Raw genomic sequence first — 27,094 nt, 5'->3', positions numbered from 1 at the left:
TCATGATTTTTTCCATTCATATATTTGTTCGAAGAGTTATGGATAATCTGACTAGAAATGATTGGTGGTTTCAAGTGAAACGGAGGATGGGTTGATGGATACGATAGTTACTCAGAATCCATGATCACTGCACGCAAACAACGTCCCCTCTTTCATAGTAAATCATCATGAGATTCCTTTCAATTTTGAGGCACAAAACGGTGGTGATCGTCAAAATCATTGTAGAAGAACTGTGAGCCTCTTAGGTTAGATGGCGCGAGGGTATTCCCAAAAGGATAATTGTTTCTCATCGGCCAATTTGGATCACTTCGCTGGGATCTGGAGGAAGGCGGCCTCAGGTATTGACCACTTTGAAACACGTATGGGTTCTCAGATCTTGGTCTTGAATTGACTCGATGTGAGAAAGGCACTTCGTAAGTGTTTGGACTTTCAAGATCTCGAGGGGATGGATCCGAAGGAGTGCACAAGGACGTATTGAAGCCCGAATCTTTACCCGTGAGCTTTTGCTCATATTCCGGATAAATAGTGCGAGACCAGGGCCCAAATCGACTCCCACTTCCAGTTTGGGTGGGCGGAACGGGAAGGGGCTTATGAGCAATCACACAAGACTTCATGAAAGGTTTTTGAACCTCTCCAGACTCGGAGCTGGCATTATCTACACCATTCCCACCATTGCCTCGACGATTTACGGGCTTTCTTAATACACAAACTATGATCATGACAAGGAGACTGAGAACGGCTGCCGAGAGACAAATCACCACAACCAGAATTGGATCTGAGGAACTCGCTTTGGGTTCGTGTGGCGTTGTCACAGACGACTCTGGAAGAAATAATAGGAGTTTGTCAAGATCATCAGTAGATAATACACTTCCTGGAGCGAAATGCAATGAGACTGGCGAGAGGCGGAACTTACTTGGAAGAACTTTCAGATTCATGGACTTATAGGTAAGATTTCCAAAGCCACTGTTGGTGACGAAGCAAATGTACATTCCCGAGTCGTCTTCTTCCAACTGGGGCAGGATCAGGTTATTAAGATATTCATCATTGCCGGTTAGAATATCTTCGGTGGAGTCCAAGATTCGATATCGCTCATTCCCAACTTTCAGCGTGTTTGAAGCCTCCTGTTCGTGGTATTCCAAACGTTTTAACCACTTGACGTGAGGCCGGTCCAAGGATTTAACTTTGCATTGCAAGGTGGTTGATCCACCAGCTATCACCGTCGTGTTGGTTGGGCCCACTTCAGTGACGATGGCATGAGTGGTTCCTACAGTTTGTTTTACTCCCAGGGTAAAGTTCTTGGTCCGATCACCAATCACGTTTTGCGCATGGCAGGTGTAGACTCCGGAATCCGCAGTCCCCAAGATAGAAAATTCTAAGATTGATCGCCCCTGATGGTACTGCACAGACTCAGTGATGCGCTGACCATCTTTGAACCAAAATATGTTAGGCTCTGGACTCCCCAGAGCCTCGCAACCAACTTTGAAGGAATCTCCCACAGAGAGGGCTTGATGTTGTTTGGCCATTTTGGTCTCCTGAGTGAATACCGGAGCGGCCACACCAGCATTCTCCAGACTGCTTGGAATCCCAGAGGGTTCTGAAAAACAAATGAACGGGTATTTAAATCAATCTTTGAAGCTGCGGGTCACCGTCGCCGCGTCAAGTAAAAAAAACAAACGGTCTGGGAGGAAAAGAAGGGAGAACGATGAGGCACGAAACTCACCTATTACGATCAGTTCCACCCGTACTTGAATGGAGCCAAAGCCGTTGATAGCTTTACACATGAAAATTCCGGTATCATCTTCCGTGACATGCTTGATTTTGAGAATGTTCTTTTTCGATTTGTGACGTTCCCAATGGAAGTCGATTTGTTCGCCATTCTTGGACCACTGGATCATGGGAGCAGGCACACCAAATACTGGACAGTTAAGTCGAACTGTGCTCCCAATGGTGGCGATGGTCTGACTCTTGGTTTGATCGGCAGTCGGGGGACCTGATAAAGCAAGAGAGTGAAAAGTAAGTACAATATTAAAGCCAGTGTCACCTTAAACAGCACACATATTCAATTTAAGTACAAGGTGTAGGTTCTGTTGATATTTGATCCTGGAATTGGCTCTAAAAACGTCCCCTTGGATCTTGGCCCTTCCCGTGACTTTTTTACGAGCCTTCTCCGGTTGAGTTACAGCCAAACAGTGTCGTAAATCTGCCCTCATTACTCTCAGGGCAGTTTTAATCTGGCCAGTTCATACCTACTACGAAGAACTCACTTCATGGGCGACCAATTTAGCATCCAGGAGGGGTCAGAAAAAGTCCCCAGGAATTTTAAAGTCAAGATACCAATCTGTCATTCGACCCTTTATCTCAACTCTCTTTTTCTAACGCCTATTGGTTTAAGGGGCGTCGTCGCCGCCATGGTCGTCTCGGGGAGGTATATTTTTCCAGCGGATTTGATCGTCATCTCGAGTGTCGTCTATGGTATTGGAAGAGACCAACGAGCGAATGGGAGACATTTCTCGTCCATACCGCAGATTAGATCACTGTCTCTGTTCTACGCTACGCTAGCTACTACTGTTACACTGTGGCTCTCCTATGGGCAAATTTGAACCCTAAATCCGAGAGTCCCACCCTAAGCCTAGATAGGGTGAAGATCAAGGGTTTAGAGATCCACTACCAATGGATGGACAGAGGGAAGGAAGGGGGCGCCAATTATTAGTCCTATCTTATCTTCAACAGAAATCGTCTTCTTAGGCCAGCACGGTTCAAACCAATATGGTCAAATTGACGCGCGAGGATTAGCAGAAATGACAATGGGGAAAGATCTGGTGACACCCAAATTAAACAAAATTGCGGACAATGAGATCCTCATCAGGTCAGTCGTCTCTGCCTCACTGTATCACGGTCTTAAAGTTCAACAATACAAGTGGGGGTGGACAGGGATATATATACAGAAAGATATCAGGTGGCTCTCTAATTTCTTTGGCCCGATTCTCGTCTCCACCTAAGAATAGGTCTAATGTCAAATTGGACAAAGCCAAGATAAATGATTCCTCAGTACGGGTATAGAAATTGGTCAATTGTCCCCACAGCCTCGAATATCCATCTACCCACTACCTACACTACCCGTTTACCACGATGAAGCAGCCAAGATCGATCGACAGAGCAGAAGTTGGGTGGAAATCAATTCATTGGAAAAGCCAATGATTGATCACCCTCGTTCGTGCTTGGTTAAACGTACCATGAGATTGAATGAAAAGGGCTTGATTAATTGAGGGAGTTTCCCCGTTTGCGGCATCATTCTGGCCATTCAAATCAAGTCGTGAATGCTTGGAGAATCCGGAGAGACTCCCACCAGGCAGAAAAATTAGTTCAGGGCTTTTAATTAACTTTCTAAGCCATCTAGAATTCTAAATGCCAGACGTTAAATGGTTGCTTGAGTCTTTGACACTTTACAACAGGATTCCTCACCTTTTAAGGGGGTCGAGGCTCGGACATTCGAGCAAGAGCACCACAACAAAACACTAATCATCACCATTTGGCACTTTCCAGGCATATTGATCGAGTGTGTTCTCGGTTCGTTCAGGAGATAATCATGAGGAGGAACAGAGCGAGCACAAGGCTAACCAAATGTCTCTCTTTGAATGTCAACTTCCGAAATACGACTGACACCAGACCGTCTTGACATTCAGATAACAACTGAGTTCAATCCAGCGGAGAGAATTGTGCCGTATCGCTGTAATCGTCCTAACTAGGAGTGTACCTCAGAGGATTGTATCTCGGAGAACTATGGATCCCCGAGTCAGATCACGGACAATTTGGCGATCGATGCGAGGGTCGGCGTTACCCAGGGTTCGCCGGTTGATTTCGGGTCGAGCTCGTTTGCCGTGGAGTCGTCAAGTTTTGATTCGGGCGTTCAGCGCTCGTCTACCAGTACTTAAGGAAGAGCATTAGACAGGAAAAAAAGAGAGTATCACGGCTGAGCTGCTATAGAATCGAATCTCAGGCGCGTTTCCCCATCACTTTTGAGATCTGGGACTAGTGTGCAGAAGGGTTGCCATCAGCTCGTCAGTAGCGTTGGAGGCCATATTTGAGCTCGAGACTAGCCTTTCAAGAATTGGCTTTCTTAAGCCTGCTCCTAAGACTTAGGCTGATAAAGTCTGCAAAATGCGAGTATTTGGTTCATGATTCAACCGATTTCAACTCCCTTGGAGGTCAAATTTGGATTAGCGATATTAATTACTGATTTGAAGCAAACACCGACAGGGCAAGTAGTCCGGCGATTAATTTACCCAAGTAGGAACTTGCCCCAACTTGGGTTTGTACACAGACACTTGAGGGGAAAATGGTGTGGCCAAATTTCTTTTTCTTGTATCAAGTTATACAAGAAAAACAATAATGTGCGTCAACACTGACGCACCTCCGTGGCTTTGGTTCAATACTTGGTTTGTTTCTGGCAATCTGACTTTAACTACGAACAAAAAAAAGGCCTCATTTTGGGGTTTTCCTGAGCCGACTATCAGGGCTCCCTACGTTACCAGTGGATCTCTGCTTGGGTTAAGCTTGCCCAAGTTCTAGTACTTGGCCAAGCTTTGCTTGTAACCAAATAGAGTTTGGGTGTCTGTGATGACTTGCTACTACCCCCTTTTCCCATCAGTATTACTAATGGGATGATATAAATAATCACGGGAGGTTGCGACAATTTACATTTTCAGTGGCCTGCAGTGCTACCAGATGTGGTGATTTATCACCAGATTGGTGATTTTGCAAGTAATTTTGGGACAAAATCTTGCGCCTGGTGATTGGCGATTTACGGCAAAAAGAACCTCGAAATCTGAAGATTTTGAAAAATCCGAAAAATCCAACTTTAGTTGGCTATGGTTGGCTAAAATAGGAAGTATTTTTCAAAAAAAGTACACACAGGTATGAAATAGATTGCAAACATATTACCAACCACCTGCTTATGTTTTCCATCAATCTGAAATAGCTCTTTTATCTTTACAGCTTTTTAAGATACTCTATTTCAAAATTTAGTTTTGTTTGGGAAATGAACTTCCTTCTTTAAAAATAAGGCACATCTTGACGTTTTCTTATGATTTTGGGGGTAAAGGTCATGAGATGAATGGTTAGTTTTGGAAAAATTGACTTACCATTACTTTTTTTGAAACTTAAAAACATACTTTTTTTTAACAAAATTGTTTTGCAATACATTTCTACGCTCTGGCATTATTGTGTCTTAGTTAATGAACTGATATTTATCTTTTTCACAAGATATTAAGATGTGCAAAATACGGAACATTCTAGGGGGTATCATGGACAAGGCAAAGTCTGCTCTCAAGGGATAACAGGTTCAAATCCCAATGCTGGAAGCTATCATGATATAATTTTTCTTTTCATCTACGTGTTGCTTGATAGGAAAGTCAAAGGCAGCCCTTACAACCTCCAGAACGTGTTGGTGCCTATGTTTTGGAAAGTTTATTTGCAATTTTTTTTGTGCAAATCTCGTCATTTTTTTGCAAATTTGTTGTCAATAAAGACCATACATATCTGCAATTTTTTGCCGATATATATGTTTTGCCAACAAACAATGGTCAAGGAATGCCTCTGTCCTGACTCATCTGGACATGCGCCTATCTGGAAACGCTACTTTAACAGGCGCGTCCACATTCTAACATGCCGCGTTTTGACACACCTCTATCTCAACAAGCCTCCATCTGATATGCCCTTGTCTACCTCGTCTGAAGTAGAGCTATGCTTTAGATCTGACGTTTTGGAATCAGATTGGACAAATAGTTGGAACTCCTGCTCCTTTGGATTGGATTGGTCATTTTATACCGACTCAGATTGTGGTCCTGTTGATTTTGATGCACATCTCTAATCCAATCAAACATCAATACAGGCACGCCCCCATTACAAAACCGAACATATCTTTGCCAATCCGCCATTGCTCCTCAGAATGATTGTATTTGCTTTGAAACTGTAAACCTTGAGAATTATTATGTCATGGCCCCCTGTCAATGCAACGCGATAGGCGGATCCCCTCCACTATGAGGTGGTTCCCTTTTTGCATTGCTTTGGCGCTGGAGTAAACCGTCATTGAAATTGGGATAAAGTTCTCAGGCATATGTAGATAAAGACCAAGATTTACTCTTTATGTTGACCTCTCTGGGTCAAGCCTTGGCCTCAGTGACAAAAGCCTAATTGCGGCACACCTGTGATGCTTTCTTATGTGGCTTGGTCCAAGTTTTTGATGCCGAAAGTTGCTTTATTACTTAGCATCACTAATTTTGTTTCTGTTCCGAATCCACTTTGTCATGGTCTATGTGATAACTCTAATTAGTGCAACCCCTTGTTTCACAATAAAAGAATGACTAACTCTTCATCACCTTCTTTGAATAAAATACTTAAAAATGATCAAGGACATTCTACTCATAATTTTATTAATTTTTATTTTTTATTAATTGACAAATTGTCCCAATTGCTTACGGCTCCGAAGTTTAACTTCAGTCTTTAAGCGTGTGTTTAATAGTGATGGGATCAAATCAAATTTCAAATTCAAGGTTGCCAGAAAACATGGATAGTGAAAGCATGCACCTATTCCATCGCAAATTAATCGCTTAGGTTTGAGCATAAAGGCAACCCTGGTTTGACGGAAGAAAAATCAGGATTACTCTTTGAGGCTGACTAATGGGTTTCGGAGATTCCATCAGTAATGTCATAGGCCATTAAAATGTAAGTTGGCAGCCCTGACCGCAACATCCCGTTATTATTAATTTGATCCCCATCACTAGTGTTTAATGCCTTGTTGCAGATGAAAGTTCTTGTTTTGGTGTACAATCTAAGGACATCGTGAGGCCACTTTTCTCCTTTTACGTTACGTTGGAAACGGCTGGTGCTTTGACTTTCCTAGCTTTCTGGCACTCCTGACTTCGAATTTTTTTTATCCCATCACTAATTGGCGATCAAAGAAAGTATCAATTCAGAGGCTGTGCAATGCAATGGCTGCATGGTTATCACTTTTCGTGGTCAGCAAATCACAAAAGTACGTAACTGTTGTTGGAAAATTGGTCCCCCGTGAGAACTCTGGCAATGTCAGGTTGAACATATAGATTCTGCATTTACACGCGTGCCTTTAGGCCAAAAAGCTTCATTAAGGATATTGTAACCAGGGTTTCAAACAGACTGAGTCGCCGTCTTTGAAATTTTGTCATTTTGTGGCTACCCGTACTTTATAGGAGAAAAACATCATTTAAATGCACTTTTTTTTGTTTGATAAAAGGTGTTTACTACTCATGGCGATAAATTAATAATCACAGGATGTTGCTACTAGGACTACTAATCTACATTTTCAATAGCATATGGCATCCTTGATGGAATGAAAGAAACCCATTAGTTAGCGCAAGAAGAACTCAGAATATTCTTGGTTAGCGTCAAAAAGTAACTCTGATTTTTCTTCTTTCAAATCAGGGTTGCTTCTTGCTCTTACTTCACTCTGTCCGTTGCGTTGAAATCGGCGGGTGCTTTCACCTTCCACGTTTTCTGGCGACCTTGAATTTGAATCTTGATTTGATCCTATCACTATGGACTCTCGAGATTTAACCACAACAAATACAAGGTTGACCTTTGTGGAGGTTGAGAGCATAAAGGACGTCCTCTAGAGCCTGGCTTTCAAAGAGGACGCTCTATCTTGGTTCTTGACAATCATTGAAATAGGGCCTTCTGTTGAAGAATTGAAGACACTAATATCTTTCAATTGGAATCATGGATAAGTCTTTGTTTTATAAGAATACATTTACTGGTTGTTTTTTGCAAAAATTGCCATTTTAATGTATCTCAAAGCTTACTGCTAAACAAGCCTTGCTTTTGCATTTGCCAAGCCAGCCTTCCGCATCTGCTCTTATTTTTTGGAAGAAAGGAAATGAAAGAGAGTCCGTTAAGACACATCATGTTATGGGACATCTTGTCAGTTGAGGCTTTTGCTTGTGCTGTTTGATAATTATTTGCCGCTCTTCTTTGCCACTCATCTGGAAGCATTGCTGAAGAGGACGCACAAACAGGGCGCTACTTTCCGTTTCTTGAGAGTCAAATGTGTACCTTTCAAAAAAAAAACAAGTTACTAATGAAAACCAACATGGGTCCAATCTGGATTTTTTGAAATACACTCTCTGAGTGGTCAGTTCACAAAAAAGTGTTAGATACACAAGTAACTGGGAGGGAACACTTTGGCGCTAAAACAGGTACATTTGAAACCCAAACAGACCTAAAAAGAGCTAGATTTGAACTTTGAATATGAAAGATTAACTTTTTGGGTGCTGTACTGGGCCAAAAAAGGGAGTGACCTTAAAGCACAATGTTTATTTTTAACATCGCAAATTTGTTGACCTATTATTAGCCATGTAAAGAAAAGGGAGTTTAAGGAAAAATAGAGTGCAGCACCCTGATTTGGGCATTTTGTGAAGGGATAACTTAGACAGACATCACAGATATCTCACCCTGTGATCCAATTCAATTTTCAAAAAAACAAATGAACTTGTTTTTACAAAATTCAAAGGACTTGTAATTTTTGTTGTGATTCTGTCACTATTCTTACACCTTGGCTCAATGTTACTATCATGTCTCCATTAACAAGGTGGTAAATTGAAATGAATGAAAAATAAACACAATCCTGGTTGGCTTGGCATCTTTTCTATACTTTTGCTCCATAAAATGACGTCGGGAGTTAGTTTTCTTTCACTTCTCAAAGGTAATTCAAAATAAATATTCCCTTCTGAGTGTAGATGAAAAGAGATTTATTTCCTTTTTTTTTATTTTTGAGGGTTTTCTTTAGATAATGTCCAACAAAAGTCAAGAATTCTTTAAAGAAAAGATAATCAGCAAAAGGTGTCAAAATGAAATTAAACTATAAAAAGATCTGAAATAGCTTAAAGAGCTCAGCTGAAATTATTTAAAGCAAGATTTCTCATGTATGTAGAAAAGGAACTAAATCCAGCTCTTTAGAGCTAGATTTGGTAACGTTGGTCAACTGACAGTGTATAAAAATTCACTGATTGGCTTGATGTTTATTTATTGGCCCAAAAAACCTTTATCTAGCCCATAGTACAATTCAAATAGGTTTTGGAACGTGATTGATTCGCAATATGCTTCCCACGTGACATGTCATGGTTATGATATTTGTATTTGAAAATATTTAAGCCGTGTGGCTTTTTTAGAGGTGCGAAAAATGGTGGGCATATTGTGGAATCAAGGGGTGAGCTGAGGGTAAATGACATTTGACATTGTCAAATTGGACAAATTGAGCGACTTGAATACTCAAAATGTAAACCTTGGAAATAATAATGTCCGCACAATTTAAATTTCTGGCTTTGCTTTTTCCACTTGTCAAATAACTACAAGTGATGTACAGCCCAGCCACCAAAAGCACATGGTTACCAGGGCCGCATTTGTTGGGCAGCCTCCAACAAGTTTTTTCAGGATGCTTTGATGATAACCCGGGTTTGTTTCATACAACTGATTCTGGCTGGAACTACCTCAAAACCCCCAAACCTCAGATGATCAAAAGGAGGTTGTGCCCAAAAAACTTGCAAGTCAGTGGCAAGTTAGGTATCAGTGCCCAATGACCTTATCATGTATGACTCTGCAATTTTTTGTGGCTTAAAAGTTCACCAATTTCGTAAGCAATGCAAATAATGTCATTATATGGAAAAATTGTCATGTCTAAATGTCTAAAAGCAAGGCAATACACAAAATGGTCAAGAACAATAATAAAATACTTGGTCTACCGATGAACTAGTATTAGCTGGTCTAAGAAGCCCCTGAACATAGAGTTGATCAAGGATTATCAACAAGCACTAATCTAAATGAGTTTTGTAGAATAGGACAGGGTCAACTGTTGTCTGATAGCACAAGGTTGTAGATTCTGGGAGCACAATTTACTCTCAAGTTTTTTTAGTTATTTTGAAACGCATTGGGTTGTTAGAGTATTTGGACTCAAAACAAGTAACCTTAATGGCAAGACTGACCCTGATCTATCATGGTGACAAAATTCAAACCCTATCAAACCTGTTGGTTTTTATCTTACACTTTGGTGTAAAATACCCTTGCCGGCATGTTGAGACTACACACAAGTAGAATTAAAATGGATTTGGCAACGTTTGTAAAAATAAATAGGTGAATAAAAAGATTGAAGACGTAGGAATTATTTATTGCAACGAGAGACAAATTTAAAAATCTAACCGTCACATTTATCGTTTAAATACTTTAGGAACATGATAGAATAGTGAAGCTTTTGGCACTTAACTAAAATGAAAAGCAATTTTAAATGTTTTGTAAGTTTTAAGTGACTTTTTTGCTACTTTTAGCTTTTAAAGAAATCTAGAAGAAAATGGAAAAATGTTATTTCTTGTCGTTTTATTGAAATTATATGCCTCGGAAATAACTGGAAACATAATTAGGCCACTTTTTGATCTTTTAAGGTGTGAAACGCAACTTTCAAGTTGCGTTATCTGCTGAATAGAAGTTTAAGATATTTTACGTCAATACCTATCTAAGAGTACGTTTAATACTGATAGGGCAAATCAAGTAAACGCGTTCATGGACAACTGACGTTATTCCATGAAGTAAAATCAAAGACAACATGCCCAGCCAAACCGCACTGCATGCATTGGATTTTGACATTTTTTCATTTTACATGCTTGTCTAGGCAATTAGCCATGTGGTATTGAGCCAATTTGATAGTGCGTTCACTAATTAACACCAATCATGCTCTATTTTATTAGCGTTTTGTAACATAACTTGCTCAAAATCACTGGATTATTGAAAATTCAATGGGCGAATGGTGTGAGTTGACGGTGATGTTTGTCTTAGCTCACTCTCCCAAAAATGCCCAAAATCAGGGTGCCGGACCACATTTTTCCTTGAATTTCCTTTACTTGACATCCCCTATTGACTACGTGTTTGACAATGATGCATTTTAATGGACTTGGTGGCATGTGTATTTCACTTAAGTTGTTCCTTTTGTCTCTTCGACAAAGAAAAGCATATCTTGATGTCTTGGCATTTGAGCAAACACTTAACCAGAAAATATAACCATCGTGTTGCCATAGGTCCGTAAAATCCTAAAAGAAGGTTTTAAAAACGAGGTTGTTTCAATTTAGCTTACCTTCAAAGTTCGGCTTGGGTTTCGAATCTCAATCCATCGATCCGAAAACGGACAAATACCCAATCCTACCCGAATCTAGATCCATTTTTTGCTTAATCCTATCCAAATCCGAAAATTATCGGTCCATCCAATCCAAAAAGTTGGATCCGATGCACAGCTCTTATATGAGTGCAATAACTCCGATACGAGGAAGTTCACGCTTAGCTTGAGCTGGAAAAAAGTGGGCGGTGCTTGTCAAGATTTAAATGACAAGACTTCAGACGCTACTTGACCCACAAATTCAAATATTAGTCTACAAATGGTAGCTATTTACCTCTCGACCCCGCACTTTAGGAAAAGATTTGTGCAAAAGGGAGCCCTAGTGGGAAATGGGGTAAGCAAGCAGACCCGCGCGATTACTCTCATTCTTTTGCAATTTTGGCCACTTGTATTAGCCTTTATTGAGGTTTACAGGTTTTTTTTTATTTGCCAGAACTCTTAGTCTCTAGGCATAATTCTAAGCCAAAACACACTTTTGTTTACTTCCAAGAATTTCCTGTACCCCTAATCAGAAAAACGATGATTTCTCTCCAAAATCAGCTAAATATCCCCTGAAACTGTATGCTGGTTAAAAGAGTCCCATGTTCAAAGGAAATTACAATGAATTTGCTTTAAAAGATGAATATATTTCGCTCGGTAAGATTAGGTGTGAGAATATATATAGACTGTTGATTTTCATGACTGCCCAAGTTTTGGATGACATACTCAATATTGAATTGTAAATGAATTGCACCCAAATTGTTGCCGAAACCTGGAAAGGTTGACGGTTGGTCTATCTTTTAAAGCTCACCACAAACCTGATCCGACTCGGCATTTTCTCGGATAACCTCGGCTTCCGTTCCAGTTGACAAAACAGTAGTTAGTAACTCATTGGTATCCATCATATCAGTCGACTCCAATCTTTGTGACAACAAGGTTTGAGGATTGACGCGATTCTTTTGAAACCAGGCGCTCACCACGGCAATGTCCAATTTAAGTTGCATAGCCATGTATCGAATTTGGTGTGGACTGGGATACTGAACTTTCGCCAACTGACGCTGAAGGTATTTCTCGTGTTTGGGTTTCAAGGGCGGGATCCGTTGGGATAGCTTCGACAAACTCATGTGACTTTTAGTGGGCGCTGAATCTCGCGATCTGATCTTGCGGGCTTTCGGGGCTTGAGGTGCTTTGACTATCATGCTCAGGCCGGAAGGGTCAAAATCGTGCTCTTCTAAATACTTGATCTTGCGGATGAGACTCTGAGCTCCCGGAGTGAGACTACTCACATCCACTCCCGGACGAATAACGCGGTCAAAGTTCAAGTAGGTAGGGTCGATCCGGATCCGATGACTGACCACGTAGCTGAGGAGTTCCACGGAGGACCGCAATCTTGTCCCATCCGGCGCTGTTAAATACATGTCCCATTTGCCCGCCGAAGCCCCGCCTCTTCTTTGAGTACAGCGTTTGGTCCAGCCCTCGGGAAAAGCCACCACACAATCCGTTTGAGCCATGAACGAGGACAAATCCTCCGCAGAAGGGTCGGTACAGGTGTGGGAAGCGGTGGGAAAGTCTGGGGGTAAAGTGGCTTGGGCTTCTTCGCCGGAGTGGCCTTTAAAGAGTTGGTTGTGTAAATCCGGAGGAATCATGGTCAAATTAGAGTTGTGAGAAACGTTTGGGTGTGGATTTCGGTACGCCCTTTAAGGGTACCACGAACTGGGTGAGCTGTGGGAAGCAGTTGGGTAAAGCACGGGGTATTTCTTAAGACGCTAAAAGGAAGTTGATGTGATAAAAACTGCAAAGTCGAACAACAACTGACTGAATGACAGATGATCAAAAATTTCAAAACATTCAGGACTTCTTGGCTTAGTCTGGGCGATTCCATTCAGTGTTGCCAGTATGCGTTTGCAAGTGAGATGTTTGAAAAGACAGTGACCAAATCACTTGGCAAAAGTTCGACATTTAAACCTTCAGCAGGATTAGTGGTGTATGAAAATGGAATGCTTCAGAAATTTATAGCGCAAGATTATATTGAGTTGAAAACTTGGTCATAATGGCGAAGGACATAATTGAAAATGATTGCTAAATATCGATTGAAACGGCAAGCCTGTGTATTTGGCCAGGCTTGAGAAAAGAGACCACTGCCAAAACTTCTCTTTGTCTGTTTGGTGCCTGGAAGTACGGAGAAACTCGTCAAGCGCAACTCTTACGTTGAGTCTCTAAACCTCTCCAAAAATATTGGGATGACTTTGAATAATAGAATAATTCTCAGTTGTGGAAGCCCAACATTCAAGCAAAAAGTTTGGATATTCATGATTGTAGTAAGATTATCATTAAACGCTCGAAAACGGCGCCATTGCTTTGTCGCACTTGAAAATGAGAAACAATAGTTCCAAACAGGAATTTTCGGAAATGAGAGGTAATCGCAAAATGTGTTAGAACCATCCCTGCATCAGACCATGGACCTTCCACTGCTGGTTGGTACAGCCAGTTGCTCCAAAGAAAACTTTAATGAAGATTAATTTGCTGATAACTCCGGAGAAGTGTAACGAGTCTGTGAATCGTTAAAAAAACCAGCGGGCTTTTAATAGCAATTACGGTAATATTGTTCAACACTTGAAGCTGCATTGACCCCCAAACTTTTTAACCAAGTGTATATGGTTCAAAATCAAATTATTACTCGTTGATAGTGGTGTCTAGCATGTTAAATGATGGAGGTGTCAAGAGAATAAGAAGTGTGAACTATTGATGCCGTTGAAACGTATTGCAAGTTTCTCCAGTAACCCGAATTGGCCATTCAACACAGGTTAGTTAATTAATTGTTGAGATGAAGGTAAGAAATACATGTAGAAGTGTACACCACATTAGATACATTTTGCACTTCCTCTGAACGTTGCAACCCTAACATATCGCATACATCCTAATTTTCATCCAAGGCCAGGTTCGGAATGGCGCGAAACTACTTCATTTATATAGGCTAACCTCAATCGATGAGAACCTTTAACTACTAATCCATTTCAGACTCGAACTAGGGACAACTCATTTTTTATTCGGAGTATTCCAAGATGGAAAGCGTTCTCTTACAATCTGCAAACGAGTCGGAATTTATGTGATATTATTAAGTGAAGTGAATTGCTGGATCCCTGGATGCTTCGACTGGACTATTCGTTGTTTAAATGAACTCTCCGATATTTCCTTTTCTCTCTTTTCGTTCTTAGTTATTTTTCCATTACCTATTTTACGATATACCTTATACCAACATTCTTTATACTCATCCTTGGAGATTTGAGTGGTCAGCACAACAAACAAAAACAATACTGAATTTACTTCTCGAAAGTTAAATTTTGAAGCGTCGTAGTCAAAAGACAAAATTCATGGGTTCCTTCTTCTAGATTAAACAACACAAGTCTGTTAGATGGTTCAGTGAACAATCGTGAAAAAGCATAGTCATTTATTGTAACACTGACAATCTTTTTCGTAAGACCAAAATGGACAATGATCAGAGGGGAAAGTACCTCTCCAACCGTTGTCTGCGATGAACTAAATTATCCACAGAGAATATCGTGTGCGTTTTCCGAAACCCTTCGGGTGAATTGGTCTGAACAGAAACAACAGGGCGAGAATGGATAGCAGTGGTAGGATTAGTTGGTTGGACGGCGTTCTTCTTTCACCGGTGACCGGTAGAGCGGAACGTGTGTGGATTTGAAGCCATGCACATTAACCACCTGCATGGCATCAACAACGTTCGTTCGACTGCCATTCAAAGTTGTCAGTACGCCTACAGTTGGGCTACAAGTGATCTACAGTAGTAGTAGAATGGAGGTGTTGCAACCATGCGTTCCATCGAAAAATGAACGGACTGTCTCAACTGAGAGGAGCTTGCAAACCATCAGTAGAAATTCGACTCTCATTAGTGTACATTCATAAATACTGTTTCCAATATCAGCCAAGTGTCCTAGAGATGGAGGTATCGACGTGAAAAGTGCAAAAAGTTGAACAAAATCCAAGGGAACAGAGGCTTGAGATCGATGAAATGACACGGTTAACGATCTGTCGTTCAAAAAGTCCTAGTGCTATAATTCACTCGCGAGAAAAATGGTAGAATCTAATCATTGTTGGCGTGCGAGAAAGTGGTGTTCTTGATATCATCTTTTCACGTCTGAAAGGTCTTGTCCGTTCTTGGAATTGCCCTTGTGAAAAACGACACGCCAAAAGATTGAAACATCGTTGAAAGAGGTCAAACGAGAAAATTGTGTTCACTTGGGTGTTTCCTAACCAGATGGTGGACAAGGTTCCCATGACGAAACTAAAAAGACAAACTCATCCATTCTTTGGAGCATCAATGGATCTGGGTTGAGCTAATCGTTTTGTGGAAAGAAACTTGTTGCCACAGAACCAAAGTCAACAAGATCAGTTGAAGCTCATTTATCCCAAGACTCACTCGGAAGTAGACTTGTTAGTTTGGTCTGATATCACAGGCCTATCAGTGATTAGTTAAGTGACGAATGAGGGCAAAGAATGAGAGAGTTTTTACATTCCTCTAAGTGAACCTTTTATCTTGCCAAGAGATAAGTGTCACACTCGGTGATAGTGCTCGTAGGGACAATAACGCCAAGGCCAATTCGTGTTTAAAAGCAAAGACCAAGAAAAAAATGTCGGATCGTTACCACAGAGCTGCCAAAGACGGGCTTCTTGGGGTCCTCAAGGAGACCACTAAGAAAGACACCAACCTCAAGGATGAAGATGGAATGACACCTACCCTGTAAGTTGCTTATACATGTACGTAAAGGCAAAGACTGATTAGGTCAGTGCATTGGCTGATTGTGTAATTTCATTTATTCGAATTTTGCTTTCAATTACATTGAAGTAATCAATGATCTAGACCCTAAATTCATCTGTATTAAGTATGAGAATTGCGAGTCTACTTTTCCATACTTAACTTGGTTTTGAATCAAACAATTAAAGCACGAAGGTATCAGACATTACAACTCATTATGGAATCACACCTCGTGACAACAATTTGAAGGAATGATGGAAAACACTGATCAATTTTCTTAGATCTCTTTACAGATAACGATCCTGATCTCATGACGTGAACGTCAATTCATCTCTTTTTTACCAAACAAACGCCATGCTCGGCAAAAGAAACATAACAGTATCAGATTGAAACAAGGATATATATATTGCTTCTTTTCAGATGGGCAGCATTTGAAGGTAACCTGGAGGCCTTGAAGCTGCTGGTGGGTCGAGGGGGCAATCCAGAGAAGTGTGACAATTATGGCAACCGCGCACTTCACTTGGCTGCCGCCAAAGGTCATCTCCAGTGTGTGTCATACTTGATCAATTTCGGTGTTAACATGTATGGCTTGGATATTGACATGCATACACCACAAGAATTGGCAGCCATGAACGATTGTACAGAAATACTTCAATACTTCGATGCAGTCCACACCAAGGCCGAAGCTGAGGATCCCAAGCGAGTCAAGAAACTTCAGGAACAAGCACAACGAGATACCTTGAAACTGAAGAAGAACTTCCAAAAAGTCCAAGATAAGGCTGACAAAATGGCGACGAAGCATAAAAGCACCATCGAGAAGAGCATGAAGAAGATGGCCTCGCAGGAGGAAGCTGATGAAGGGGCCCCGATTGTCGATAATCGCAGGGATTCTGTTGCCGTTCATCAACAACATCTAAATTTTTCCGAGATGGTTGGCGTTTCTGGCGGAGATACAACGGGAACCACCAGAAGTAAGAAGCTCATGGGAACAGTTTTCAAGAAGGCTAATGTTAAGAAACGCGGTATCCAAGCTGACACCTTCAAAGTCAGGTCGACGCAAGGAGACGGAAGCAAGACCATGACCCGCTTGTCTGGACTGAGAAGGGATTCCGAAATCATGTTCGTCTCGCCCATCAAAGAAAATGACGACGAAGTGGATGTTCCAGCCCCACGCCTGGCATTACGAAGGGATACCTTTGGAATCTTTGAGCGCCCTGGCTTTGGCGAGATGGCGTTTCGCCGAGAAAGCATGGCTGCCACTCTGATGGCTGTCAGCAATGATGTCGGAAGTGATGGTGAGAGGGCCAGTTCCCGACATAGTCGAGAAGATCCCAGTGACGGGTCCGACGAAGAACCTTCGGACGGAGCCGTGGATGATGCCATAAGCCTTTTCCTGGCTGGATTAGGATTGTCCTCGTACATTAGCGTGTTTCAAAAGCAAAAAATTGACCTCGAGACTCTAATGGAGTTAAATGAGCAGAACCTGATGGAGATGGACATGGAAATTGGCCCAAGGAAAAAGATTCTGAAAGCCATCAAGGAGCGCCAAGATGACATGGCCAAAGTCACAATCATTGAAGATAGTTCCTTGTGATATAGCATGTGAAAAGCAATTATACCGTACTTCACTCATGTGGATAATGCGTGTTTGTACTAAAAGAAGCGCGAACCATTACTTAGAGACATTTTGGGATGCATCCATATTCCGAAACTGTTTCAAAGTCAATTGATATACTTTGTCGTAACTTTGCCTCTTCGACTAAATACGAGTAGATCATGGGTAACATGGTAACAGGATCCACGAGGGAAGGATCCAAGGTAAGGTTTTCAGTTGCCTATAAAGGTTCATTCCTGGGAGGAAGCGCACTTGATATCAAGTCGGGTGGTCTACAGGGCACCATTTTAAGACCCTCCTTTTTATCATCTTCGTTGCTCCACTTCAAAAGCATAGTATTATTGCCTCACCTTTCAATTCATATAATGTTTGATCCACCTACAAATTAGAGTTGTCGGATATAACCAGCCCTGGAATATAGGGTTGATCAAGAAATTGTCCAAGTCTGACTTAAATCAAGCTACTGGATCAACACCCATATATTCGCTGCAAATATTATTTGAGGGAAGCAAATTAAACAATGAAAAAGCCCTTGAACAAAGAGGGGTGGACTAGCCTGGATTCATGAGGGCTTGAAGGTGCTCGCAAAACGCAAGTTGAGCCTCTACGGTCACTAGAAATGCCTCTAGAACCTAGGCTGGGAAAGCTCTTGGATGCTTTTGAAAACGAACAATATCAGATACCTTTCGTACCTTCTCTTGATACTGTACGGTCCCAACTGTTCTAGCCTCTTCCAATACGAGAGCTCTCTCATCCCGTCGATGTTCCTAGTAAAACATTTTTGGACCTGCTGGACCAATTGCAAAATTACTGAACATATTGAAGCCCAATTGACGAGGTATATTCAAGATGCGGTTGGACAAACAACTTGTTAAGAGTTAGCATCGTAAACGTCCGATGTATCCGACCACATGCGTGAAAAGCTTTGCCAACTTTCAACTGGATATGCTCATCGAACTTTCCGTTGTCTTGGAGGAATGGCTGCACCTGAATCTTCCATGGGCAAGACCTGCTCAATATTAAGCCCTTCATCAGCCAAGAGAGGATAGTTTAATAGCGTCAACCCAAAGATGCTTCAAAAAGATCGAAATAGTTTAAAATTGAATTTAACCTCAAAAAATAACTTTCCGGCCCCTAGTGATTACCTTCACTTTATTGAAAAGTAGGCCAATAACGTCTCAAAAAATGGCGATGAGTTATCGGTCCTCGGACTTAGAGGACCCATCGTGGGGCCTGTTAACTAAGGGCCATGGTATGATCTATTTGTCAAATGCCTTGGCAAAGTCAAAATATACTACATCATTGGACTCATGAGTAAGGCCAGGCAAAGCTTGCATCTTGCAAATTTTGCAAAAAACTTGCATATCCCAGATTTTTTGCAACTTTATTGTTTCTGCAAACTTCACAAATTTTACCACCAATATTTGACCGTTTTTGCAATCTATTATGAAATTTCAGTGCAAAAATAAAGATATTTTGCCACTTTAGGACATATGGGTCAATTTTTGGGAATACAAAATGTAGGAATGACAGTTTCTTGATTTGTTTTCTTCTTTTTTTGTGCGGACTTCCTTACCGCTACCGGGATTGGAATCCCACCACTTCAAGACGAGACGATACTTATTTTACTTGACTTTCATTTATATATATCATTTGATCGACCAACGAATTGGAGTTGGCTGATCTGGCTAATCCTTGAATATAAGGTTGATCCGGAATTTTAGTCAAAAACTTGTCCAGGTCTGACTTAAATCTTGCTACTGGATCAACGCCTACATAAGCCCTACGANACGTATTCCGTACGAATATTAGAAGGAAGCAAATTCAACAATGAAGGAGCCCGAGAAAGAAGAGATGTGGACTTCATTCTTCGAACTAACCTGGATTCTCAAGGGCTTGAAGGTGCTCTGAAAATGCACATTAAGCCTCGACGGTCACTAGAATTGACCCTAAATCCTGGGTTGGGACAAAGCTCATGAATGCTTTTGAAAAACCCTTTTCACATGAAAGTACAGAATAGGTTTCTAGTATAATACCAACCATCCATCATTTTTGTATAACTTTGCTTACCTTTTATCATTGCATTGTTTGGAGATATACTATGTTAAATGTTGAGACTCAGTCTTGTTTGCGTAACATACTTCTCCTTTAAAAATAAGAAACATTTCACGATTTTTTCGCCGGGTATAACGCAAGTGCTCAGGAGATGGATGGCTTATTGTGGAATTATTGGTCATTTCTCATTTTTGAGAAATTTGAAGACAGGTAATCTTATCTCAATCATGTATTGAAACTTAATTTAATAGCAAATATTTATATTAATATGCTTTTACTGAACTCTAATTTCTTTTTATCATGCAATATTAAAGATGATCAAGTTGCTGGTTGAGCCGATCAGTCTGAGAGGTAGCTTGAACAGGACAAGAGTCTTTCTCCAGGTTTTGTGGGTTCAAAAGCCAATGCCTGAAGTTATCATGACAAAACTATCCTCATCATATACACATTGCTTGATATGATTGGCAAAAGTAGCTCTCACAGCCCTCCAGAACGTGCCGGTGCTTATATTTGGACAAGTTGATTTCTAAATTCAGGTGATTTTTTTGCAAATTTGCTGCCAATACGGGCCCTTATTTGCAACGTCACACGGCCCCCAAAAAACGGGAAGAGCCACGGTAGATTGCTAAATAAACTGCTCTTGCCTTGGTTTGAACGCATTTTCTATTCCGGACATTATGTGACTCGGGGCACTAATTGTAAATAAGATCTTGATAGTATTAGCCAAAAACAAACCCAACAGCATTATAATGCAATAAAAAGGAATTAGCCCAATCGGCCCTCTATTAGTTGGAGGCTGAATGGCAAAGCGTCCTCTGAAGTGCAGAACGTAAAACATATTTCGTGCCGCGTAAAGGGGCTATAAAGACCATACTTATCTGCAAGTTTTGGCCGGGCCCATATGGCGCTCAAGTCACTCCATATGCTCCATCAGTTGAGTAACCGCGCTAAAATGCGCTCGGAACCCATGCCGACATAGAGAATCCTGAGAAGGACATCATGGACTTCAAGAAACTCTACAAGTTAGAACTTTATGATCTTTTCAAATACACTTAACAATATTCGAAGTGAGAGCAATCGGCCTATAATTCTGGGGAGCGACTTATCTCCTCTTTGAAAATTGGAACAACATGAGCCAAATTTAAATAGGATGGCAATTTGCCCTGATCGATCCATGATGCACTGCATCAAATACGAAAAATTAGGGGCAAGAATCTTTGAATTTCTCTCCAGAAACCAGGCCAGGAGAGCTCAAAAGCCTAAAGTTTCTGCTAATTCCATTATTGGTAATAATTGGTAAGGATAGATTAAATGGACATCTCAGGGAATCAAAAACATTTCGTTTAGGAAATTTAAAGGTTACGCATTTTAATCAATCTTTTCTCTCCTACAATATGAGCTAATTGGTATCAATTTAAATCAACGGCTTTGTTCATCACAAGAAAGTAAAAATCGTCGAAAATTATTGCCGATCAACGTCCACATTCAAAAAGGAGGGACCTTCGAGTCTCAAGTCGGCAAAAAAGATAATGCTAGTCGATCACAAGGGCTCTTCCGTTCTTATCTCTGCTAGCTGGATGGATGCATGGTTTTCCCCCAGTGTGTATTTTTCTCTTTGTTTGGCCTGGCAAAAGCAGCACCCAAACGGCCGTAGCACTATCGGCACCAAATCCTCGTTTACCCACGAAAGAAGAAACGAAAGGAACGAGAACGAAAGAGTCATGGTGACCAAATAGTTTGACCAAAAAGAGCCTGATGCAACATATCTCCGTTTTGGAGCTAAAAGAGCTAGACTGAAACCCCAAACGACCTAGACTTGATAAGACACCCTTTGGTGTCTTATGGGCCAAACAAGGTACTGTGAGTGTGAGCTATCTGAAAGTATGAGGTTTCCTAGATAGGGCTGTCAATTTGTCGGCCTTTTCATAATACTTGCCATTCCCATCCGAGTGGACATGAGAAAAGATTGAGAGAAGCTCAACTATAAACACTGCTTTCTGAAAACATCCAACGTGGGTTGAGAAAAAAAAATAAGGAAAAGATGAACAAGAAATGCCCAAGAGAGCTAAAATAGAGTAGAAATAGGGCTAAAACTATAAGAGAAGAGAAAGAGCTAGAGCTAAGTCTAAATAATTTGGAGCTGGACATCCACAAACTGAGCAATAAGAGCGAAATCTGGGTCTTTAAAGCTAGATTTGGTCGCCTTTCAAAGAGCAACCACTGAACGTGATAAACAGCCTGCTGCTATTACTAGTACGTACGACCATTATAACTAGTTCTAGCTACTGCTCCACTCCATGTTGCCCCCGGCCCCTGCCAGCCCCTTACGAGAGGAAGCAGTGTGTACTAGGATAGGAGTATATAGAAGAGAATAATGGCTTTTGAACGCTAGAGGGCAGTTAGCTCCTCACAACGCCCGGATCTCAAGAAAACAGAAGAACCGACAGATCCTACGGATCATCATCGAAGGGAACGAAAAGAGTGTCAGAAAAAAGCGACGCTCGGACTCCAGACCCCTAAGATCTTGACCCAATCCCATCATCGAAAGCATCCCTCCACCACCTCAAAATCAGGTATACATAGATTTACGCATGCATACTCACATACTCCCCTGTTCCGCCCCACATTGAATCCCTCCCTCCCAAACCCTTTTTTTCTCTCTCCGCTCGGGGATCGGAAATCTCGAGGATTAAGGCGTGTTGTTTAAAGCGACGAGCGTCAATTTGGGTGTGCTTTCTCTCGCCCATCTCAGTCCCTCCCTCCTCACTCCTCACTCCTCACTCCTCCCTGAGCCTACCTTCGAACGAGGAGTTCTTTATTCCTGGATCCCTAACACCCGCCCTGCCTGTTTGTTCCGTGTTCCATGATTGGAACGACGCACTCCTGCACCTGTTCGAGAGTGCGCTGGAACGCACGTTGTCGTTAGGGTCATTAATTGTCGCATTTGTCGAGGGTCGGTGGGTCGGTTGTATGCCTGGATCACTCACTGACTCACTCTCCGACTCTTGAACGGGCTTTCGTATAAACAAAACTGTTATTGTTAGCAACTCAACTTTGCCCCAGCTCCTGCCTCGTTCATAAGCCTGGAATACATTGGTAAATTCAGGATTGGTGCTTGGGCGGCAGAGTGCGGGTACAATCGTTCAGACGGATCACGGGCCAACTCTTTTGACCAGTGAAAAGAGCCCGGCTCAAGATGTGTACCATCATCGTGACCATTCGGACTGTACTTTGGTACGTGATGTCCCTGACGGCCACACTCCTCATCCTGGTGTCGCTCTTTACGGATCGATGGCTTATTGGAACTTTCAGCACAACCAGCTTGACGAATGCGGGTAAGCATGCGTTTGGGTGGAACGTGAGAATGTTCCCGAACCCGGTGATAATGGGCGGCGTGGTTGGATTGCAGATACATTCGTGAATAGTGTGTCCGGGATTGCCAATGATATTCGCGGCGGGGATTTTGCCGCCATTACCCAACCGCACGTGGGTCTGTTTCTTTACTGCAAGGTACCTGAGGGCAAGAAATTCTTCGAGGGCGAATGCATTCCCAACATGGAGAGCATTCAGACCCTGTTTACGGACTTGGATGACCGCAAATACCCGCACACTTGGCGCGGTGCCGTGCTGGTGTTTATCATCGGCCTAGCCCTTATGGTAAGCCGACGTCCAAGAGCGGCAAATGGTCCCAGGACCTGGTATTGATTTAAAGCGAGTGGGTTTAAATTTCAGCTCTTGACGGATGTGTTCGCCTTACTCACTGTTTGTTGCCGACAATGCTTGTGTTGCTCCGTGTTCACTTGTTGCGGGTCCATTCAATCCTTCGCCAGTATGATGTTCATCCTAGGCTTGGTAGCCTATCCCGCCGGCTGGGGCTCGGAAATCGTCAGCGACACCTATTGCGCCGGACAATCACAACCGTTCATGTTGGGACCGAATTGTTCGATTGGGGTGGCCTATTGGTTGGCCGTGGCTGGCACTCTGTGCACCGTGTTTTCATCCTCCTTGGCCATTTGGGCCTATAAATCTACTAAGAGTGTGAGGTGAGATGAATATCTTGTCTTCATAGACTTCGAATCTTACGCTCTATGGCTGCTGAAACATAACAAATCCGTCCATTTCCCAGGTCTGAAATGCGCCAAGAAGACGGTGAAAGGTGCATCTGCATTCCCTGAGTTGATGATCGAGCAACTCGCCTCCTCCTCTTCCCCTAATCCTCCTCCTCCGATGCCATATACCATATCTTGTGTATGAAGCTACTCTCTTGAAATTCTCATTGAGCCACTGGATTGACATCCGATCGCTCAAACACTTTGCTGACCAAACGGTATCTCTTTTTCTTGGCTTTCTCCAGCAACTGAATCAGTGAGTGTGGGGAATCCCAACAATATGAATCTCTACTTTCGGCATTAGAAAGCGCATTCAGGGTGCTATTACGATTTATTAAAGTACTGCAAACTTCACCAGAATAATTCTATTTCTTGCCTCCCCCTAATGAATGAAGGAGACCTCTAGTCGATGTCAGGATATTTAGATTGTCGAAGAATGGAAACATTGAATCACTATCCTCCTGATCTGCTATTTTTCTACTCTTAAGCCTGAAACGCACAAGAGCAAATTTACAAATGAAAGAGCAAGGAACGCACGCATACAATCGGCCCTCCAACTTTAAATCCTAATTCTTTTCTACTCAACCTACTTTATGTACGGAAACTGAAATGCCCCCCCCCCCTCTTTTCACAACATAATAATCTGTAGATACATATGAAATGATCCCAATATTCATGGCAAAATAAACACACTACTTCCGCAACCCATTCTTCTTAGGCTCAGGTTGATTGGTTTTCTTCTTCTTGAACTGGCCCAGGCCTCTTCGAACCATCATCATTCTCCACCAAGCTTGGATGCGAACCGTGGTTTTGATTTGAACGGCTTGCTCCTCTTGCTCAATTCGGATTTGCTCTCTCCGTACAAGTTCAGCTTCAACGTATTGACGGGCCTCTTTGAGCCGTTGCTCCGCTTCCTCCTTACGTTTTAGATCGGCTTCCCTATTAGCAATGAGTTCTTGGAGTTGACCTTCCTTGGTCGCGATATCCACCTTTGACTTCTCAATCCAGAACTGGAGCAGTTCTTTTAAATGGCTTCGTCGCTCATTAAGCCAACTCTCAATCTCGACCGTGACTCGATGCTCATACTCGATATCGCGCTTGTAACTAAATTCAAGAAAACAATACATGATGTACCAAAGAGAATTATGGCTTCAGTCATACCAGGTGTTCCTACTTATCTCGTTTTTCGACCATTTCTCGTTCCTCTTCGTCAAACAGGGCGACTCTTTCGGATTCACGCACCCTTTCCAGGCGAGAGACGAATTCCTCTTCGCCTTTGGTGGACCTCTTGGCTTCGGTGAGTTCATCTTTTAATTTGGCAATCAGGAGATTACTTTCCAAAATGTGCGTTTCAGCATCTCGAGTTTTCTTGCTAATGAGCACCCGCAAACTCGAAATCTCCTTCCTTAAGTCGATCTCACGTTCTCTAGACAAGAAAGTGATCAGGAATTTACAGACTTAGATTACAGAGCCAGGGTTTTTAATACTTCAAGTCGCGCTTTTCGTTTGCTCGGGTCTGGCTTTTGCCCACTGATTCTTGCAGGCTGAAAAATGAGCGATTTTGATCCAATTCCAGGTAGGTGTTTTCCATTACACTCTGGAGGTAATTGGTCTCCATGGACAACAATTTCCGGATATGGTTGTCAGCAACAGTGGGCGACTGCCTTGATATCTAGCCAGAGAAAGTAGGATTTTGACTTGGGTTACAAAGTAAGTCCAAGCAAGACGTCTTTTTTGTACCAAAATTGCCTTATTTTCCTCGGCCAGGAGTTGTTCAATTGCCCTGGGGGAGCTATTTGGATGCACGAGATTAGCCAAACCCTCGGCGTTTTCACTTGACACATAAAGTGTGCCGCCCACAATGGCCAATTGGTCCACGCTGGTTTGTAAAACAGCCTTAGCGATGAATGTCTCGAATACGTCCATGATTTTCCAGCAGAACTCGATTTTCGATGCTGGAGATTATCGATTAAACACCAGGGTGGTACACTTGATGAGCGGCGTGAAACGTTTATTATAAAGGGGAACAACGAAGAGAATCAAAGACATGGCAAACGAATTTGACATCATTGCGAATGAAAAATGGTCATAAATATTCAATGAATGCTTTTTTGGTTTTGATGGTACAAATCATCGCCCGTGGGTCCCACCACCGCCATCATATCCACTTCCACGTTCTTGAGAGCGAAGTGGTGCTCCGTGACCTCCAGTGCCTCCCACTCGGCCTTGAAGGCTTGCTTAGGATCCTGAGGCATTCCACCGGCTTGCATGGACATTTGATCCTGCATAACCCGACTCTGATCGGCCGAGTTGTTCTCGCCCAAGACCAGAGCGTAAATGCTTCTCAAGCCAAAGACGTTCAAAAAGTACCAAGACGCCGAGGACACCCATGAGGCATCCAATGACATGAGTTCAATGCCTCGTTGAAGCATGGGTTTGAATCGAAGGGTGAGTGGAAATGGTACTTTGGTGGTGACGAAGCCAGAAAAGTGCCAATTGATCCAACCCCCAATCACAATCATGGGCAAGACATTGGTCAAGTTGCCCTTGAGCATATCGGTCATCATGGAAGGGTCGGTCATAGGGTTGGGCTGGACTGTGGTGCGGGATAATTGATTCTTCAAAATTCCATTGTCCTCGTTGTTCATATGGTGTCTTCGCATCAAGAAGGATTGCTTGGGCAGGAATTTGGCGTTCTCTCGGAGCATCCGAGACCGAATCAGCAGTTGGCTACAATAATAGATTAAGTAACCTCCTGAAAGGCCGTTCATTCAATGACAAAGGAGGTGAGAAACATACCTGTCCATGACTTGATTGAGAGCCACACTCTTGGCCGAAGTGAGCAAGACCGAGACATAATGTCGCACGATTCCCACCAGGAAAGTGATGAGAACGATGGGTAAAAACACCCAAATCCGGATGGCCGGATCCAGCCGTAGCTCAGGTTCACTCATATTTAGATGCTTCGATTGTGAAGCGAGAAGAAGTGGAACTTTTTCAGAATCGGCTGGTAATTTTTATCCACTGTGAAGTTGTGACGAGAAAGCAGATTGGGCATTGACATCAGCTGATTCTACTAACACTCAGCCTGACTCAGGGTGGCCACAAGGGTCGGAATGACATTACGTGTAACTTGCATTATTAGTGGATCATAGACAAATCAACGGTAAACGTTATTCTCCACCGATTAGTTGGCGATCTTAACCTGACCTAATCAAACCTAATCTAAACCTTACCTAACCTAACCCAACCTAACCTAACACGATTTTGATAACCCTTAAAGTCTCTATCTAAACCTTTTAACATTTTGCCACAAATTTAAAAATAAGCACCGCCAACTAATCGGTGGAGAATAACGTTTATCCAAATGAACA

The 27,094-nt window shown here is 42.2% G+C and overlaps 6 protein-coding genes across 9 annotated transcripts; 2 read left to right on the top strand and 4 right to left on the bottom strand.

Moving 5' to 3' along the window:
* On the bottom strand, positions 1-4,234 carry LOC131880248 (fibroblast growth factor receptor-like 1). Of its 2 annotated transcripts, none has more exons than XM_059226824.1 (4): positions 3,463-4,234; positions 1,721-1,990; positions 914-1,594; positions 1-820 (listed from the first exon to the last, which is right to left on the bottom strand). In XM_059226824.1, exons 1-4 carry the CDS (start codon positions 3,545-3,547, stop codon positions 180-182), a joined length of 1,677 nt encoding a protein of 558 aa, XP_059082807.1. In that variant the 5' UTR covers positions 3,548-4,234; the 3' UTR covers positions 1-179. The 2 variants fall into 2 exon arrangements, with proteins under 2 accessions (XP_059082807.1, XP_059082808.1); XM_059226825.1 differs by having other exon boundaries at positions 3,755-4,234.
* Positions 4,235-11,967: 7,733 nt separating this feature from the next.
* Positions 11,968-12,813, bottom strand: LOC131880754 (uncharacterized). The gene has a single exon (XM_059227449.1). The coding sequence runs from the start codon at positions 12,811-12,813 to the stop codon at positions 11,968-11,970; it is 846 nt and encodes a 281-aa protein (XP_059083432.1).
* A 2,160-nt stretch (positions 12,814-14,973) lies between these two features.
* On the top strand, positions 14,974-17,593 carry LOC131880252 (pre-mRNA splicing regulator USH1G-like). The gene is made up of 2 exons (XM_059226836.1): positions 14,974-15,926; positions 16,362-17,593. The coding sequence occupies exons 1-2, from the start codon at positions 15,817-15,819 to the stop codon at positions 17,533-17,535; spliced, it is 1,284 nt and encodes a 427-aa protein (XP_059082819.1). The 5' UTR covers positions 14,974-15,816; the 3' UTR covers positions 17,536-17,593.
* A 4,379-nt stretch (positions 17,594-21,972) lies between these two features.
* Positions 21,973-24,428, top strand: LOC131880255 (LHFPL tetraspan subfamily member 2 protein-like). 3 transcript variants are annotated; one of them, XM_059226840.1, is made up of 5 exons: positions 21,973-22,184; positions 22,718-22,946; positions 23,021-23,268; positions 23,344-23,654; positions 23,738-24,428. In XM_059226840.1, exons 2-5 carry the CDS (start codon positions 22,808-22,810, stop codon positions 23,784-23,786), a joined length of 747 nt encoding a protein of 248 aa, XP_059082823.1. In that variant the 5' UTR covers positions 21,973-22,184; positions 22,718-22,807; the 3' UTR covers positions 23,787-24,428. The 3 variants fall into 3 exon arrangements, with proteins under 3 accessions (XP_059082823.1, XP_059082825.1, XP_059082824.1); XM_059226842.1 differs by having other exon boundaries at positions 22,675-22,946; XM_059226841.1 differs by having other exon boundaries at positions 22,656-22,946.
* Positions 24,413-25,677, bottom strand: LOC131880253 (serologically defined colon cancer antigen 8-like). The gene is made up of 4 exons (XM_059226837.1): positions 25,461-25,677; positions 25,208-25,392; positions 24,895-25,146; positions 24,413-24,824 (listed from the first exon to the last, which is right to left on the bottom strand). The coding sequence occupies exons 1-4, from the start codon at positions 25,644-25,646 to the stop codon at positions 24,413-24,415; spliced, it is 1,035 nt and encodes a 344-aa protein (XP_059082820.1). The 5' UTR covers positions 25,647-25,677.
* A 37-nt stretch (positions 25,678-25,714) lies between these two features.
* LOC131880254 (ER membrane protein complex subunit 3-like) lies at positions 25,715-26,803 on the bottom strand. The gene is made up of 2 exons (XM_059226838.1): positions 26,520-26,803; positions 25,715-26,450 (listed from the first exon to the last, which is right to left on the bottom strand). Exons 1-2 carry the CDS (start codon positions 26,672-26,674, stop codon positions 25,817-25,819), a joined length of 789 nt encoding a protein of 262 aa, XP_059082821.1. The 5' UTR covers positions 26,675-26,803; the 3' UTR covers positions 25,715-25,816.
* Positions 26,804-27,094: the final 291 nt, after the last annotated feature.

The sequence above is a fragment of the Tigriopus californicus genome, chromosome 5 (assembly GCF_007210705.1).
Source record: "Tigriopus californicus strain San Diego chromosome 5, Tcal_SD_v2.1, whole genome shotgun sequence".
Lineage (NCBI taxonomy): Eukaryota > Metazoa > Arthropoda > Copepoda > Harpacticoida > Harpacticidae > Tigriopus > Tigriopus californicus.
The sequence above is the reverse complement of the archived record's forward strand: the minus strand, read 5'-3'. Positions and strand labels throughout refer to the sequence as shown.

Coding starts and splice junctions, on each gene's coding strand:
- LOC131880254 (XM_059226838.1), bottom strand. CDS start 26,674: ATGAGTGAACCTGAGCTACGGCTGGATCCGGCCATCCGGATTTGGGTG. Junction 26,451..26,519: donor CTCAATCAAGTCATGGACAG/GTATGTTTCTCA, acceptor CTATTATTGTAG/CCAACTGCTGATTCGGTCTC.
- LOC131880255 (XM_059226840.1), top strand. CDS start 22,808: ATGTGTACCATCATCGTGACCATTCGGACTGTACTTTGGTACGTGATG. Junction 22,947..23,020: donor AACCAGCTTGACGAATGCGG/GTAAGCATGCGT, acceptor GTTGGATTGCAG/ATACATTCGTGAATAGTGTG. Junction 23,269..23,343: donor TCATCGGCCTAGCCCTTATG/GTAAGCCGACGT, acceptor TTTAAATTTCAG/CTCTTGACGGATGTGTTCGC.
- LOC131880754 (XM_059227449.1), bottom strand. CDS start 12,813: ATGATTCCTCCGGATTTACACAACCAACTCTTTAAAGGCCACTCCGGC.
- LOC131880253 (XM_059226837.1), bottom strand. CDS start 25,646: ATGGACGTATTCGAGACATTCATCGCTAAGGCTGTTTTACAAACCAGC. Junction 25,147..25,207: donor AACGAAAAGCGCGACTTGAA/GTATTAAAAACC, acceptor TTTCTTGTCTAG/AGAACGTGAGATCGACTTAA. Junction 24,825..24,894: donor ATGGTCGAAAAACGAGATAA/GTAGGAACACCT, acceptor TCTTGAATTTAG/TTACAAGCGCGATATCGAGT.
- LOC131880248 (XM_059226824.1), bottom strand. CDS start 3,547: ATGCCTGGAAAGTGCCAAATGGTGATGATTAGTGTTTTGTTGTGGTGC. Junction 1,991..3,462: donor AGCCTCGACCCCCTTAAAAG/GTGAGGAATCCT, acceptor TTGCTTTATCAG/GTCCCCCGACTGCCGATCAA. Junction 1,595..1,720: donor GGTGGAACTGATCGTAATAG/GTGAGTTTCGTG, acceptor TTTGTTTTTCAG/AACCCTCTGGGATTCCAAGC.
- LOC131880252 (XM_059226836.1), top strand. CDS start 15,817: ATGTCGGATCGTTACCACAGAGCTGCCAAAGACGGGCTTCTTGGGGTC. Junction 15,927..16,361: donor GATGGAATGACACCTACCCT/GTAAGTTGCTTA, acceptor GCTTCTTTTCAG/ATGGGCAGCATTTGAAGGTA.